Below are 16934 nucleotides of genomic sequence, written 5' to 3'. Positions count from 1 at the left end.
TCGAATTCTACAAGAAATTAATGGTTAATATAATTAATTCATGTAATGATTTCAGTATTCAGTAATAATTCAGTATTCTGTTCAATTATGAAGTCAATGTGAATATTGAATACACAATTGTATGAAATATAATTTTAGTGTCCTTGTACAGTAATCTACAAAAATAGATTAGTCAAAAGTCAATAGACAAAAGTTCTTTTACTGTGTATGAGGCATGATCTAGCATGCACAGCAATATGAATATGTTTCATGCTGTTTAGTATTCAGTCACTTTTTCACTTTTGATAAGCTCCTTATAGAAGTTAATGTTGATGTATGAGATAAACAGATTTTAATTTGGCTTTAGGTAAAGGTAATGAGATGCCTGGACCACCCCAACGTCCTCAAGTTCATCGGGGTCCTCTACAAAGACAAGCGGCTGAACTTCATTGCCGAGTACATCAAAGGAGGCACCCTGAGGGACATCATTAAGAAAATGGTGTGTATGTGTGTCGGGGGTAGGGGGGATGTTTTATATCTTGTGTGGATGTTGCTGTGTGTTTCATTTCATCCACTGCATCACTTATGTTCTCTTTTAAATGTATTATGTATTAGTATGTGCATGCTATACAATAAGGTCCACATTTTCACTTCTAGCGATTGGTTTTATTTATTCATTTATTAAAAACTTTCAGTTTTGCTCAGTTGACTATACATTAATGATTTTAATAAATCTGTGTATATGGAGAGCACACGGTGGCTTAGTGGTTAGCACGTTTGCCTCACACAGCCAGGGTTAGGGGTCTGATTCCTGTGTGTGCCGTTTGCACGTTCTCCCCGTGCTGCGGGGGTTTCCTCCGGGTACTCCGGTTTCCTCCCCCACTTCAAAGGCATGAATTGTAGACTGATTGGCATGTCCAAAGTGTCTGTAGTGTATGAATAGGTGTGTGAATGTGTATGTGATTGTGATTGTGAGTATGTGATTCTACGATGGATTGGCACCCTGTCCAGGGTGTACCCCGCCTTGTGCCCCATGCTCCCTGGGATGGGCTCCAGGTTCCCCGCGACCCTGTAGGATACGCGGTATAGAAGATAGATGGATATATGGATGATTTTAATAAATTCATGTATATGAAATTTCAGATTTATAGGAGTGTAACACAATGCCATCTGTGTCTGTTTAGTACTTCAAATAGTAGTATCTATATTATGTAGATTTAAACCTGAAGTGTGCAGGAACTGAAAGTTTCTTTTTTAGTTTGTTTGTTGCTGACAGTTCCTCAACCTCACCTACATCAATCAAGTTCATACTTGGGACTTTTTTTTTTTCCAGTACTGCTGGCACAGTTTTTATTTATTATTGTACCTGCCCATAATATTTTCTAATAAATGTAGTTGGTTCTATTTCCCAAACAAACAAACTAGTAGCCTAATTTAAACTACTGGGACTCCAACCAGGCAGACACTAAGGATGAATGAATGAAAGCTGTATGTTATTGATTGTGGTGTTTGTTTGTCCCACAAGCTTCATATCTTGCTGCTCAAACTAAAAACCTCCCACTCACATTACATATCTGTTGCATCCTGCAAGTCCTGATGCACACCTAGATAGATGGATTTAATTTTGAGAAGATTTATGTACAGCTATCTTGTTTGAGAAATCTAGTAATTAATTATTGGTGCTGGACTCTAAGCTTTTAATTAAACACCTGTGTCACCTGTGTCTCTCACATTTACAGGACAGTAATTATCCCTGGAACCAGAGAGTGAGTTTTGCCAAGGATATTGCATCTGGAATGGTAAGTGTGAGGTCACATGACTATTATTTGAACATAATATACAATTTAAAAAAATATTCAATATAAAAAAAATACACATTGCACTATTCCATTCTATGCTGTCTTCAAGGCAACTGTTGTGAATGACTGTCATGTCTGTATTTCTGCCCACACTGCCATCTTGTGGTCACACTAAGGAAATAAATGCTGATAAAAGTCACATGACCTTCACATTTATTCATCTGACATACAAAAGCAGAATCCAATCCTTGCTTATATCTGAGAAGATAATGGTAAATTAAAGTTGACTGTTTTTCCCCTTTACCATTTCCCAGGCCTACCTACATTCCATGAACATCATCCACCGTGATCTCAACTCTTACAACTGTTTGGTCAGAGAGGTGTGTATACAAACCACATTTGCATTCTCTGTGCAATTAAATTAGCCAAATTGCTGGGAACCTTTTACTGCATTTCAGCTATTTTGTTCATAGTGGTTTTTATTTGCGCTGTGTTCGGATTTCTGTGCTGTGCTAGAAATCTGAACTTAAATGCATGTTCGGAATCTACACGTAAATGGTAAATGGTCTTATACAGTGCTTTTTTAACCTTAGCGGTTCCACAGCGCTTTACACTGTTTCTCATTCACCCATTCACACATGTAATATGTTTTACTTTGGAGAATGTTAAAGTGAAAGGGAATTAAGGATTTTGTTTGCATTTATGTTTATTTATTTGTCAGATACTTTTATTAAAAGCAATTTACAAGTGAGGCAGTATAAAGTTTAAGTGCTGATGCTGACATACAGGCTGCCAAATGAAGTGTCTACCATTAGACTAGAAATATATGGAAGATAGATGGAAAAATGGAGAGCTTTGCCATTTCTTGATAATGTAACATAAGCCATTTTTTGGTCCAATTACCTTAAAGGGGGGGGGGAGGCTGGGGAGGGAACAACTATTTATATATTATAACAAAAGTCATAAAAGGCACTAACTTGTTTCTCAGGTGTTCCACATTAAAAATGTAATAAATAAAAATGATAATTGTTATATAGTGGTATAAATGTTCTGTGGTACAAGAGGAATTAAACACTTTGGGTTGTCGGGCCACGTCACACCACCCTGTCATTGATCATTTTCCTACAACAGCATGTATCATGTTTTATTCATTACATCTCAAAGTATGAATGATTACTATAGGTTACTATAAGTGACAAAACTGATTGTAATATAATAATAATAATAATAATAATAATAATGATAATAATGATAATAATAATAAAACAGAACAAACCATGACGGAGATAACACACCCAATCAGAGCAAAAGTGCTGGGGGTGTTTTTTGCATTAACGTTCAGGGGCTATCTGACCAGCTAAGTCTTTAGACCTTTCTTTGAGGTTGATTAAGTGATCTATTCCACAAACATGAAAGTCTGGTCACACAAGACCTGGTCTTAGACTAGAGTCTAGTGGCCTTGGTGAGCAATGTGAATTCTGGTGTACTATGTACTGACCTCTACTGACACGCCCCTTTTCTTCCATCAAACACCAAGAGCCACAAAGTTTATGGAACAAATATTTTTAAGCCACAAAGTTTATGGAACAAATATTTGTAAAGACATCTTAAACATTCAAATTTAGAATTTTGCCATCAAATAAACAAATATGTGTGAAGTTTTGGCATATTATACTATATGAATTTCTGCTCCTTTACATGTTTTCCTGAAGTGAAGTGTTTTTCTCTTTTGCAAATATCAAAATTTTTGTATTAAAGCACCTTTCCCTTCTCAGAACAACAGTGTTGTGGTGGCAGACTTTGGTCTTGCTCGGCTAATGGTAGAAGACAAGAACCAGGACAAACTGGGGAAGCTCCAGGGTGTGAAGAAACCAGACCGGAGGAAGAGATACACGGTTGTGGGCAACCCTTACTGGATGGCTCCAGAAATGATTCATGGTCAGTCCTGCTGTCTCTTTGTCTTTCTTTTTTGGGTGAGATTTTATTTTATTAAACTGTAAGGTTATAAGTAACCTTATACTGTATATTTCATCTTTCTTCTTAACACATTTATTTGCTGAACTGCACATGTTTCATAGAGTTTAGAAATCCTTTCATCTTATAACTTAAAGTTCTATTTTTAGCTGGGATTTTATCGAATAGTACAAAAATACAAAGAAATGGTTAATCAGATCTATTGTAGCTGTTCTTAACTTCCTGTCTGATGCCTTGGTGTTTGTTTTGGTTATCCTTGCCTGCAGGAAAGAGCTACGATGAGAAGGTGGACATCTTTTCCTTCGGCATCATGCTGTGCGAGGTGAGTGATCTGGGGGAATTGTTGGCTCTGCTTGCTGTTAAATGTTTGAACTATCCCCTCTTTCTCTGCATGGGATCTGAGGCAGTTGTTTTTAACATGGAACCCAGCATGGTAACCATTACTGCCTTCTTCAGCTTCACTTTTAAAAGGATCTTAACAACACTGTAGCCATTACTGAACTGCTTCCTAAGCTCAGACGAAAGCAGCGTTTACAGTGTAGTGTGGTTTATGCCTTATGCTCTGTTCACTAATTAGCAATGCATGTCCAATTGACCATCTCAATTGTAAAATATATTTTCCTTGTTTTGGTGAAGATGATAAAATTTTATATTATCCTCAACAAAACAAAAACAAGAGTAAACCTCCTAAATGAAGATTTCATGATTCTTTCACAGATTATTGGGCGAGTCAATGCAGATCCAGACTACTTGCCACGAGCCATAGACTTTGGCCTCAACGTGAACGGTTTCCTGGAGCACTATTACCCTCCAGATTGCCCCCGCTCTTTCTTCCCCTTGGCTGTCTTGTGCTGTGACCTGGATCATGAGAAACGGTGCATATATTCAGCATCATTGTATTTTTTTTAATCTCAAATGAATCTAGTGGTTTCCCACAAGCCTAGTGATGCAGTGTGTCTAAAGACATACTGTTGCACTTGTTCACAGTTATTTCTTTTTGCTTTAATAAACAAGTACTAGTAATTAGAAGTGAATAAAATGAATATACAGGGTATGGATATCACCTTTCTTGCAAAAATTAGAAAGTTGGGAAAGCTATGGAATTTAAAAGCAAACTTTTATAAGTAAGGAATAAACCATGATGGTGCATGCTGTTATATGAAAATACTCAACATCAGGATGTTGTGATACTCCAGTGCTACCGGTACCTCCCTGAATTGATTATTTTCCCATAATAGCACATCATGGCATGTTTTATTCCTTTTAATAACAAACTAATTTGCCAACAATTTCATTTTTGATTAAGTAAAGAAGGATATATCATGCATTTTATCAGTTTATAGTTTCATTTAATGTGGAATGCCATAAAAATACGTTAGTTTCTCCTATAGCCTGACAAAATGCAGAGTGTTGTGTTACTGAGAAACCAAAAAAGTGAACAGAAACCAGAAAGTCCTCTGCCTGTTGACTCTCCTATAGCAGAAAATTTGTTACAGTGTTACTGTTACAGTGACAGTGGTGACTCCTTCAAAAAATGTTAAATAAATGTCTCCTTACACATTAATGCAATTATAATTTTTTATATACAATTATAAACAACAGATTTTTAAATGTTTTTTTTTGTTATTAGTCTTAGATTATGTGGAACGTCCACCATACAAATCCCCGTGAACTAGCTCTTTCTATAGAAATAATGTATTATAGCTGGAACTATTGTAAGAGCTGCTGTTATTGAAAATTAATCAACACCTTCTGACCAATCAGAATTGAGAATTCAACATTGGGCTGGTATAAATTCTGTAGATATTAAGTACTATAGACTCGAGACAAATCTTGAGATTCCATTATTCTTGGCACTGACACAGACTTCCTAAAGCCTTTTCACCTTTTCACGTTTTACCTTTGTCCTGATACAGTTCATGACCTTCAAAAGCAAGAAACAAACTTGAAGATATAAAATTTGTACAGTTTAAAAAATTTGGGGGGAAAATTTGGATTTTTAAATTAGGAAACAGCAAGAACCATGTGCTTATTTTTGTATTTTAATACTTTTCTTTTGCATGGTCAGGACCTTGTTGTCTATGCTCCTGACTTGAATGTGACTTTTTCTCTCTCACAGGCCTGCTTTTGCAAAGCTGGAAGAATGGCTTGAGAAGCTAAAGATGCACTTGAATATGCGCTTCCTGCTGGTCTCAGAACTGGAGCAGATCCATCTAGACTTCTGGCAGAAGCATCCACCTGTTGAGAACCAGCTGCCCACTCATCGAGAGCAGCCCGAATAGCCAATGAGGATCTGATCTCATGGTGTTCATTCCCAACGTTGCGAAAAACCTGCTGCATAAGGACGGCTTGGGCATTGGGCATTGGTGCCATTCCATGCTATTGGACTGGCATTTGTTGAAGTTCTCACCATAACTGGAGGTTCATAGTAGGATTTGGAGAGCACAGTCGATGTGGATTTGGTGGGTTTTGATAACAACATGGAAGAATTCATTTTCCTTCCTCCTGAAATTCAGGGCATCATTCCTCTACTGTCACTTTAGCTTCTCAAGTGTCTCATCAGAGTTATTGACATCCAGCATACACATTCTAACTGAATAATTGATGTCATGGATAGTTATGAAATGGTATATACATCTACTTTTCATTCAAACTGTGTAAAAAGGACCAATTTTCTAGAGGCACCATATTCTGCAAGTCAAACAAGAAAGTAGTGCATGTGTGTAAATAGTCTTTTCTTCTGCCCTGCTTGTTGTTTGGCGGTGGATACAAGACAAAATGGACTCCGTTGAGATGAAAGCATGTGTACAAAATGCTTCCTTTAGTTTTGTCTTTCAATCCATGTAGCTTTGACAATGTTTTGTCTACAACAGGGGTGTCAAACTCATTTTAAGTAACTGGCCACATTATACTTAGTCCAAAGTCAAGTGAATACCACATCAATAACTCCTCCTAAATGTATGAGTTTATCAGCATTTCTCTGAATGGTACAATCTGAATACATTATGATACATATTTCACATACAAAATAGATAAACAGATGGCAATTCATTACAAAACCCCACATTTTCCAAATTATGGTTTTACCATACTGTGCCTTGCAGAAGTATTTATTATCCTTCATAAAATTTATTTTTAGTCAACCTAATAATATTGAATTTGTTGGGAGGAGGGGGATCAATATAGTGTTTTTTTTTTTTTTTTTTTCTTTTACAAAGAAAAACTGTGATTGTGTAAGTGTTCACCTTAATTGCTATGAAACTCCTAAATGACATTATTTTGAAAGAGTCATGGTTACAGTGTCAAATTTTTAGCTTGCTAATGAAGAATTACATATCATTAGCACATTTTGACGGTAGCTAAATTTATGGCCCTGAGTTTATCGCAGTATTTTGCCCCCTAATTAAATAAAAAAAGACTAGCTCTTTTTTTTTCTTTTTTTTTTACTGTCCACAGGATGATTTTAAAATCCATGTTTTAAGTTAAATTCATTTGTTGGGCCATATTAGGGTCAAACCCAGCTATATGTATGACACCCCTGATCTAAAACAAGGTACACTCTTCTCTTGGTACATGACACCTCTGCACCCTTAAGGTGAGACCCTAAGCCCAAAACATAGTGTATATACCTAATCAGATTACATATTGTACATGTTTTAGATATTGTACAGACATTATTTTGTATACATTTATGGCATTGCCATATTTGTATCAGGCTATGGGTTGAAATGAAAGACTGAGAGACTTTCTTTCCATGCAGAACAGGAGTGAATGTCCTATAGGTCTTTCTATAGGTGCCCAGGGCTTTTTTTTTTTTGTCTGGCTTTCATGAGTGTTTTATTTGTTCACACTTACATCTACTGTATTTAGGTAGTAGTATTACACACTGTAACATTTGGTCTCTCACAATCAGGTGCAGAAATAGTGTTCAGTTGAGACAATGGCAGGTTCACTATCATCCATGTAAACTCTGGTGTAAGAATGAGGTTGGCATAAAAAAAATATGAAAAGAAAGGAAATTTGTTCCTACACCACTCTTGTGGTTTTAGTCCAGTGCCACCTCAGTGATGCTTGCCTGCATCTCACTAGTGTGTGAAACTCCCTGTGGGAGGCGTCCTGTTTACACGAACTTGCTGCCTGTAAATATGTCTGTTTATGTGGTCAGACCCAGCTATTTTCCTTGTTTTTCTTCCCCCCTGCCTGTTGGGGTCAGCTACATGGTGCCTTGGCTGCATGAGGGTTCCTCCACAAATTTGGCTATTCTTCTAACACAGCGAATGCTGTTTTTCTGGAAGTAAACACAGTGGAGGACTGTGTACAGATAGGCCAAGAGATGGGAAAAAAACAATGTTTATGTACAGAAACACTGACAAATTTTGTATAGATTTTCCACTGATTTAATTTGCACTAAATACGGAAATGGCGATCAAAAGAAAGTGGACGCCTTTTTTCCTTTCCTAAAGGTTACCAACAAATGGATCATGTTCTGATTCTTATATGAATGCAAGACACTGATGGTCTTTTTATAAAAACGTCAGTCCTGGGAAACATTTATTCTCAGTAGCAAATAAGTGTGAGAGACCTTGCAAGAGATGTGTGTGTATATATTGTCCATATGTGAGGCATCTACTGCACATGACTCATTACATTCATTCAAGACAGCAAGAAATCTCTTTACACTTTCTGTCATTCTCCTTGATGCGTTACTATAAAGTCACGTGAAGGGAGATTGTAGGCCAGCTATATTTTTCAGTTAATCGATTATATTCTATATACTTATTTTTGCTGAAAGCTATGAAAGCCATATTTTCCCTAGATGGGACTCGGCATCACATTGTAATAAGCCAGAGTGTGTCAAAATGCTCACACTACATGTACAATATTGTAGAGAAATAAATTATGAAATAATCATAAACATACATTTCTGGGTAAATTATGTGGCTGTTTTAATACATCTTGATGGTATTTCAGTACTTAAATTGTAAGCATTTCTTCCAAGTTTGATACACAGGGGTTTGGAGCTCACGGGCTCTCTGCTGTCTAAAGAAAGATCCTTTGTGAAAGATGTTATGTTTTGTAACAACTGCTTAATCATGCAATGTCATTTTCACTGAATGCTGCTTCATCTCCATTGAAAGCAATGTCCTAGTCTAGTATTGAACCTTGATAGTCTAGCTCAGGGCATCATTACTGAGAAAAAAAAAACAAGTTCTTACTGATATTAGTATTCCACTTAAAGTACAGTGAAAATCCCAATGTGCACGCTTGGCTCTTGAACAATACACAGTATATACAGCAAAGTGTACATTTTGATCCATGTGAAACATGTATGGACATGTAACCTGGATGTGTTTCCACCTTTATGTCAAGCATGATAACTGTGAGCTTTTATGTGTGAATGCTGCAGCAGTCCTTCTTTGCAAAGGATCGTTTTACCTCTGAATATTGCTGTGCCTTTGTTTTAAGCTAGCCTTGCCAACGAATTGTAGAGCATTTTGAATTTTCCTTTTTTTTTTCCTTTTCTGTTGAGATGAGACTTCCTGTTGCTTTCTATATTTATGCTGTATTCTCCATATATTCATTGTCCAGTTTGGTATATAGTTTTATGACTTTTTTTTTTTTCTTCTTTTAATTTAACAGTCATACACAAGCTGTGAAAAAAAACAAACATATTCTGCACTTTAAAATTCTGGCCATGAAAATTGAGAATCCAAGGAGTCGATTATATTTGATTGCAGCTGGAATAAAACTGCCGCTCCTTAACAATTAATTCTGTGTCCATGTATTGTTTTTTTCTCGATTAACATAATGAAATATGACACATTCAGTTGAGTTCACATCACAGAGCTTTAAGCTAGCCTTAAGCTTCATACCATACCTGTATATATTAAACAGGTGAACTGAAAAAAGCGATAGTGAAGGTCATATACAAGTACATGTATTACAAACTCCAAAACAAACACAGTACATGTAGTCTGAACTATAGATGATTCATTGCCTGGACAGGCAAGATGTGTTATATTATAAATTAACTAACCGAACATGCTAATAATATACTATTTAACACTTTAACAAGCCAGTGGCACTTAGCAATCTGCAACGATTTTTTCTTCACTCATATACAACACGCAAACAACAAACTAGCTAGCTACAGTTAGCTGTTCACTGAATCAGTACTTTCCCCCAGGAGACTCATCATACCAGTACTGTCCATAATTATAACTAAATAACTAATGATCATTGACATTTGACTGAGTGAACTTGAACGGGATTCGTGGTACAAAATGTTCGGACGTAAGAGGAGAGAATCTCGGGGTTTCACTGACAGTGACTAAAGGTTTAGCATACATGCAACTTACACAATTCAGGGAAGTTTAAACAACAATGACATAACATAAACCTAAGAATGTAATTATATATCAATGTTCATGCTAGTCTTAGTCAGTCCATCATAAGCAACTAAACAAAAGTCAGTCCATACAGGATTTCATGGAGTTCAAAATTGAATTGAATTGAATTGGCGAAACTGCAATTGCACGAAACTGTTTTGTGTTTCACAGTGATGTTTATTGGTAAAGGAGACCTTTTAGTTGTACTCGTGTTCGACACATCAAAGAATCGAAGAGAGCTTTGGCTGAATGTGCATTGTGATGACGTCACATGATGCATCATGGCCCAAATCTGCAGTAATTTTTAAAAATTGCAAGCTCCTCTAAATATTTCGGAGTTTGCTTGATTTCGCGTTAATTTCTTCGATCCCAAAATTGCAAAATCCTGGAGGGACTCAAAAGTACTACAACGAGATTGAATTCTTGATGTTGTAGTATTTAGAAGAAATACCTGTACACCATGTCACTTCTTTCCTGGAACATAATAGCTGAGTGCTTATTGGGTTTATTTACATTTACGGAATTTGGTAGATGCCCTTATCCAGAGTGACTGACATTTATCTCATTTTTTTAAATACAACTGAGCAGTTAGGGGTTAAGGGCCTTGCTCAGGGGCCCAGTGGTAGCAGCTTAGTGATGCTGGAATTTGAACTCATGACCTGATCAGAAGTCCAATGGCTTATCTACTGAGCTATCAGTGCCCTAAACCCTTCACTCATTCTAATTACAACATCTACCGGTGACACTTCAAGAGCAGTGTAAAGTTGAACAGAAGAGTACAGGAGTACTATGGTGCTTATATAGGAGTATAGGGGTATATCACCTTAACCACTATGCCACCTCGTTTTTTCACCCCTTCTAACTGCCATGGGCCACGCACAACACCTGGATACCTCTGGCCACAAGGGCATGAAGAACTGATGCTCCGATGTCCAACTGGGAAAGTGTTCAGTGATGATCACCGTGCTCACACTAGGGGTAATGATGTAGAAACCTTGTAGAATCTGAAAAAGGTGCATGGTGATGCCCAGGTAGCTACAACACAGACCTGGAGCAGCATGCCTCTCAGTAACACTCCATATGGAAAGGCACATCACTGTAGGGGCTGGGTGTCCAGGCCATTTGTATGGCATGCTGATGGCCTCTGTCACCCAGTTGGGCATTCTCTGCTTAGACAGGGGAGGAACCTGTGTCTTTGTACTGTGACATATGAACAAGTGGTCTGTTGAATAAACAGCTGAAGGAATTCCTGATTCTTACCTTCCTCTTGGAGACCTATTAACAATCACTATTGTTTGTTTGGCGGTTTGTTCGCAATTGTTAACTATTAACAATCAAGATGACAGCAGAAAGTTTTAAGAGAGACAGAGCTTATCAGTGTGTTTAAAGTCGCTGTGCATAAAATTGCTAAACATTATATACAGGATGTCCCAAATGTCTCAATATATAGGGGACTATGTTTGCCAGCACCACGTCAATTGTGCCTTCGTCAGCAGATGTTGGTGGACCTCCATTTCTCGGCTGGTCCCCAACACTTGCAGTCTTTTTGAATTTGTTAAGTCTGGGAACAGTGTCGTGTGTGATGCGCTTGCCATGTTTCCTGTTAGTCCATCGCATCCTTGCAACAACTTCCCGATTCAGCCATGAGAATGATTTCAATACGTTCTTCTTTTGTCAAAGGCATTGTTAAAGGCTATCTAAAAAAATAATATAATGTAAACCAAGTATAAAAAAATTTGGAAGACATTTTGCTAAAAAGTATTAATTTCCTTTTTGACACTTTTTAAGACTTTTGGGATACCCTGTACTGTAGAATGACTTGGAAACCTATTAGACAGGATGCACAAACTAAAGTTACACACCAAATATAAACCAGACCCCTCTGCTTCATGTCGCACCATATCACACCACTCTGACATGTTTTTTTTTTTTTTTTGCTATAACAGCACAACTCTTCCCATTAGACTGGCAAAGCTGTGCAAGGACTTTCCTTTGTTTTTTAGTCACCTACATTACACATATGTATGTTACTTCCATAATAAAATGTTCAAATGTTACAGCAGTCCTATATTATAAATCTGGAATTTAAAAATAAGAATTGTAAGGTGGTCAAGGCTTGTGGTGACAGAAAATTCATAATGTCCATTTGGGATCATTTACCCAAAAAGTTTGGAAACCCCTGTATTAACCTATTTGACTTGACCTGAATAGGTTTCACCCAAACCTCAATAACTGCAAACCAAAACAGAAAAGCCTTGAGATTGTCTGGAGATTGCAAGTTTGAATCCTGACAGTCACACAGCCATCTGTGGCCAGGAGTCCAGGAGAACAAACTTGGCCGTGCTCTTTGGGTGGGAGGGGTAACATACTCTCTTTCCCCTGTCAATAACAGTGACACTGGCCAATCATGGACATCTGTGATCTCATGCATGCAGAAGAGAACGGATAACTCTTTCGTCCGAGTGTGTTATGCCAACCTGTGATGCAACATAAACAGCAGTTTGAAAGATGCACTTAGCTGTTTTCACGTCTCAGAGGAAGCAAGTTATAGCCTTGACCCTCCTAGGTTGGTAGTTGTCATATGATAAGGGAGAGCTGGCTGGTGGGTGGGACATATCCAAGACTAAATTAGGGAGAAAACTGGGGACAATTAAATTTTAAAAAGCAGCTCGCTGGCACCAACAAATCTCAAATATATTTGAGTAGCTTTGCTGATGCATGGTGTGCATGGTGCCCTGTGTGTGCATGCGCATGTGTGCATGGTGTGTGCATGTCCATGGTGTGTGCATAGTAACCTGTGATGGACTAGCAAATTCTCCCGCCTTGCACCCAGTGTTACCGGGATAGGCTCTGGATTCACCATGACCCTGGCCAGGATAAAGATCTTACTGAAGATCTATTAATGAATAAATAATAAGCCTAATATTTGAATGGCTGGATTATGTTCACAGGAGGTCCATGAAATGTATTTTACAGTGAAATGGATTCCTGACTGCAAATGATTCGAGAACCCCTGATGGCTTAGTGGTTCGCACGTTCACCTCACACCTCCAGGGTTGGTGGTTTGATTCCTGCTGCTGTGGGGGTTTCCTCCAGGTACTCCGGTTTCCTCCCCCTGTCAAAAAACATGCATGGTGTTCCGCCAGACTGGCACGTCCAAAAATGTCCATAGTTTGTGAATGTGTATGTGATTGTGCCCTGCTGGATTGGCACAATGTCCAGTGTGTACCCCGCCTTGTGCCCGATGTTCTCTGGGATAGGCTCCAGGTTCCCTGTGACCCAGTAGGATAAGTGATATAGAAAATGGGTGGATGAATGGATTAATATTACATGATTGTCAGGGAGACTCAGTAAATCAGGGACATCATAATATACAGTTTTCCCCCTCTCCTGACGCAATCATGTTTATTAAAAAAAAAAAAAAAAAAAAAAACCACACACCTGCAGTTAAACCTAATTTTCATTTATATTGTGCTATTTCAGAAGGCCTGGCGCGGGTTCACGCTGCGCGTGCACGTGGGCTTGTTTTTATCCCGACCGTGGCTCGTGACGCTGCTCGTCTCCGCCAATAGCGCTCAGCGCTGCGTTTAAAGCGCTCTGTCGAGTCACGCGCAGTCACTCAGCAGCGCGAGACGCGCATAGTGCTCTAGCCTACTGTCAGTAGAGCTGTGTAGTGTGGACGATACCTACGAAGGAATCGTCGGCGTATTTTTATTTTTTTTTGTACCACCTCACTTTATAGCACTGGAATATTGTTCCAAGCGTGCTCACGTGGAAAGTATCCAAATAATTGTTCGCAGAAATGGAGAATTCGTCCCTCAATGGCCGGTTTAGGACTCCAATCTTCAACCACGGTGAGTGACGCGGCGCGTGCGTAATGTTTTTACTGTCTGAAAGCATGTAGTTTTCACGCTGATGGCTGCATTAATGCATAATAATATAAGCCATGTTATATCATTTCATATGGAATGTTGAGTGTGCATGACCTTAAAATGCACAGTCCCTCTCATGTAAATAAGAGAGTTATTCATGTCTGATGTGTTAGATATAATTTCCTGTTATTATGACTACACAATATTGCACAAAATGCAAAATAAGAATTTCATTGTACACTGAGCTTGAATATTGAATCAACTCAATGTTAACATGTCATCTGAGACAATCAGTCCTCACATAAGCACTGTTTTATTATGCCAAGGCTTATTATGTAAAATGAAGAATGCACTTTTTTTTTTTCATATGTGCAAAGAGGGTTTTTGTCATACCTGACTATATATAGAATACATGGATTGAGCTGCTTTTCGTTGAGCAGAAAAAAATGTAGCAACCTACTACTAAGGGGACAATTCCCAGAGCAGAGACCCAAAATAATCCAGCAGTCATGATCTCTCATAGTTGTGTATTTCCACAAGGGACGATGCATTCTTGTGTGCTGCTTGTCTTTTAGTGCTGACATTTTTTTAAGTCTCTAAAGGCTCCTGACTTGCATGTCATTCCTCCAGCTGACACTCAGTGTAAACTATAGCTATCTGATGCAAGAAATGGGACACATGAGCTAAATTATGTGTTCTGTGTCATTATCCAACTGCATACCTCTCAGAGGTGTGCAAAAGCATTTTCACTAATGACCGATAGCAATTTTTCAAGATGACATGCACTCTTCAGAGGTAAAGGTGTGTCACCTGTCATACCGCTTTGTCTTGTATCTATAAGGAGTGCCACTGATCAGATAATGGTGAAAATACTCTGGCACGACTGAAGGCATGGAGTGCTCGTTGAACTGCATGTCACGGCATTGACTATTTGTCTGGACACTAGTGCTAAATCAAGATGCTTTGCACTGCTAAGCGAGGTCTTGCAGTGAGTTCATCCTCTGCAATATGTTAAAATACTCCTAGGTTCAGAAATCTTTCATAAATCAAGATCGTTGAAACCTGTATAACTAATGCCGTTTGTTTGCCACATTTAAACAATTGGTTGATATGGATGAATACTGAGATTCCTGAAGTAATGTCATTTGTGATCACTGTAGCAAATCTGATTATCAATACTTTATATACTTGTGCTGTATGCTTCAGTAAAAGTGAAAAGTTAGTTGGATTTCAGCTTGCTCCTGTCCATTAAAGAGACCACCACAGGACTACCAATATACAAGCAGTAAAATTGAAGAAAATAATGGCGGCAAAGTTTATTGCGAGTAGAAGGAAATTTAATTGATTTCATTTGTATTGCTTTATCCAATCAATACTTAACTCCCTTATAAAGGACATCTGACTCTGTTTTCATATTCGTAGAACTTCGTGATACGATGCAGTGCTTCTCATTCGGTCATGCCAATTTTTTTTTTCCGGTTCTCATCCAGCTGCTATTTTTGTGGCCATAAATGAAGGCATCTCTGCCAACATGGGTGAAATGAAACAACAGGGTGTGTAACTTTCAAAATATGCCTCTGCAATGGCCTTTTTCAAACACACTTTGGTCCAAAATAGCATTTATTCTTCCTCCAATTGGGACTTCATCTTAGTATAGATGCAATGTCAAACCAGTACTTTTCAAGTGAAGTGATAAGAGTACTGTACCATTTTTTAAAACCTGTTTGACAGATAGGTGGCAAAGGTGTACAATGGACTAGTATCCCATTCAGGATGTAGTTCAGTCTCATGCCTAAAGTTCCCAGTATAGACTTTAGATCCATTGTGACCCTGACCGAGGATAAAGAGGTTACTGAAGACAAATTAATGAATATTCACCTTTTATATCACCAACTTCAATATGATCAGGCCAGCTTACACAACTACTAACAAAATGCAACAAACAACATTGGCAGTAGAATGGGTTTCACCTTTGCCACAAGTCTTTTTGTGAAATTTCTTCCCTGCTAGATCTGCCCCAGTCAACTGTAAGTGTTATTATTGTGAAATTGAAGTGTCTAGGAGCTCAGCCATAAAGCTGCAGACCACACAAACTTACGGAGTGGGGCTGCCGAGTGCCTGAGTGCCTATCCTCTGTTGCATCGCTCACTAGAGAGTTCCAAACTGCCTCTGGAAGCAACATCAGCACAAGAACTGTGTGTCAGGGGCCTCATGAAATAGGTTTCCATGGTCGAGCAGCTGCACACAGGCGTAAGATCACTATGCGCAATGCCAAATGTCGGCTGGAGTGGTTTAAAGTACTCTGTCACTGGACTCTGGAGCAATGGAATTTTTTTCTCTGGAGTGATACATTATGCTTCACTATCTGGCAGTCTTATGGACGATTTTGGGTTTGTGGATGCCAGGAGAACGCTACCTACTAGAAGGCATAGTACCAACAGTAAAGTTTAGTATAGGAAGGATAATGGTCTGGAGCTTTTTTCAGGGTTTGGGCCCCAAAGTTCCAATGAAGGGTAATGTTAATGCTACAACAAAGACACTTTAATCAACTGTAAACTTCCACCTTTGTGGCAACAGTTTGGGGAAGGCCCTGTCCTGTTCCAGCATGACTGTGTCCCTTTACATCATTTCAAGGTCCATAGAGACATAGAGAGGTTTTAGGGGTGGGGGGCAACTCCATATTAATGCCTATGGTTTTGGAATGGGCTGTCCAACAAGCTCATATACATGTTGATGGTCAGGTGTCCACGTACGTTTGGCTATATAGTGTATCTTTGACTCTTCTCCATTTTTCAGTTTTGGTTCTTAAAAAAAAATAGCTAGATGGTTCTGTGCCAACGTCTAGCAATATGGATTGGTTCAACCAATCAGAATTTTACAAATAAATTTCCAGCACTTAAGCCATTGAGAATGTTGGCATT

General features: G+C 38.4%; 2 protein-coding genes across 3 annotated transcripts in view; both read left to right on the top strand.

Annotated features, from left to right (window-relative positions):
* The window catches only part of limk1a (LIM domain kinase 1a), a 66932-nt gene extending 57410 nt beyond the window's left edge, over positions 1-9522 (top strand). For both annotated transcript variants that reach the window (XM_053651239.1, XM_053651240.1), the window contains 7 exons: positions 347-478; positions 1719-1778; positions 2093-2158; positions 3554-3716; positions 4019-4074; positions 4470-4627; positions 5872-9522. In XM_053651239.1, the coding sequence (XP_053507214.1) occupies positions 347-478; positions 1719-1778; positions 2093-2158; positions 3554-3716; positions 4019-4074; positions 4470-4627; positions 5872-6034 (798 nt within the window). In that variant the 3' untranslated portion in view covers positions 6035-9522. The remainder of the gene's footprint in view (positions 1-346; positions 479-1718; positions 1779-2092; positions 2159-3553; positions 3717-4018; positions 4075-4469; positions 4628-5871) is intronic.
* A 4118-nt stretch (positions 9523-13640) lies between these two features.
* Positions 13641-16934, top strand: part of septin4b (septin 4b) — a 66814-nt gene continuing 63520 nt past the window's right edge. The window contains exon 1 of the mRNA XM_053651110.1: positions 13641-13995. Coding sequence (XP_053507085.1) covers positions 13963-13995 — 33 coding nt within the window. The 5' untranslated portion in view covers positions 13641-13962. The remainder of the gene's footprint in view (positions 13996-16934) is intronic.

Source organism: Ictalurus furcatus, chromosome 20 (genome assembly GCF_023375685.1).
Source record: "Ictalurus furcatus strain D&B chromosome 20, Billie_1.0, whole genome shotgun sequence".
Classification (NCBI taxonomy): Eukaryota; Metazoa; Chordata; class Actinopteri; order Siluriformes; family Ictaluridae; genus Ictalurus; species Ictalurus furcatus.
Note: the sequence above shows the minus strand (reverse complement) of the source record. Positions and strands in the feature narration are given on the sequence as shown.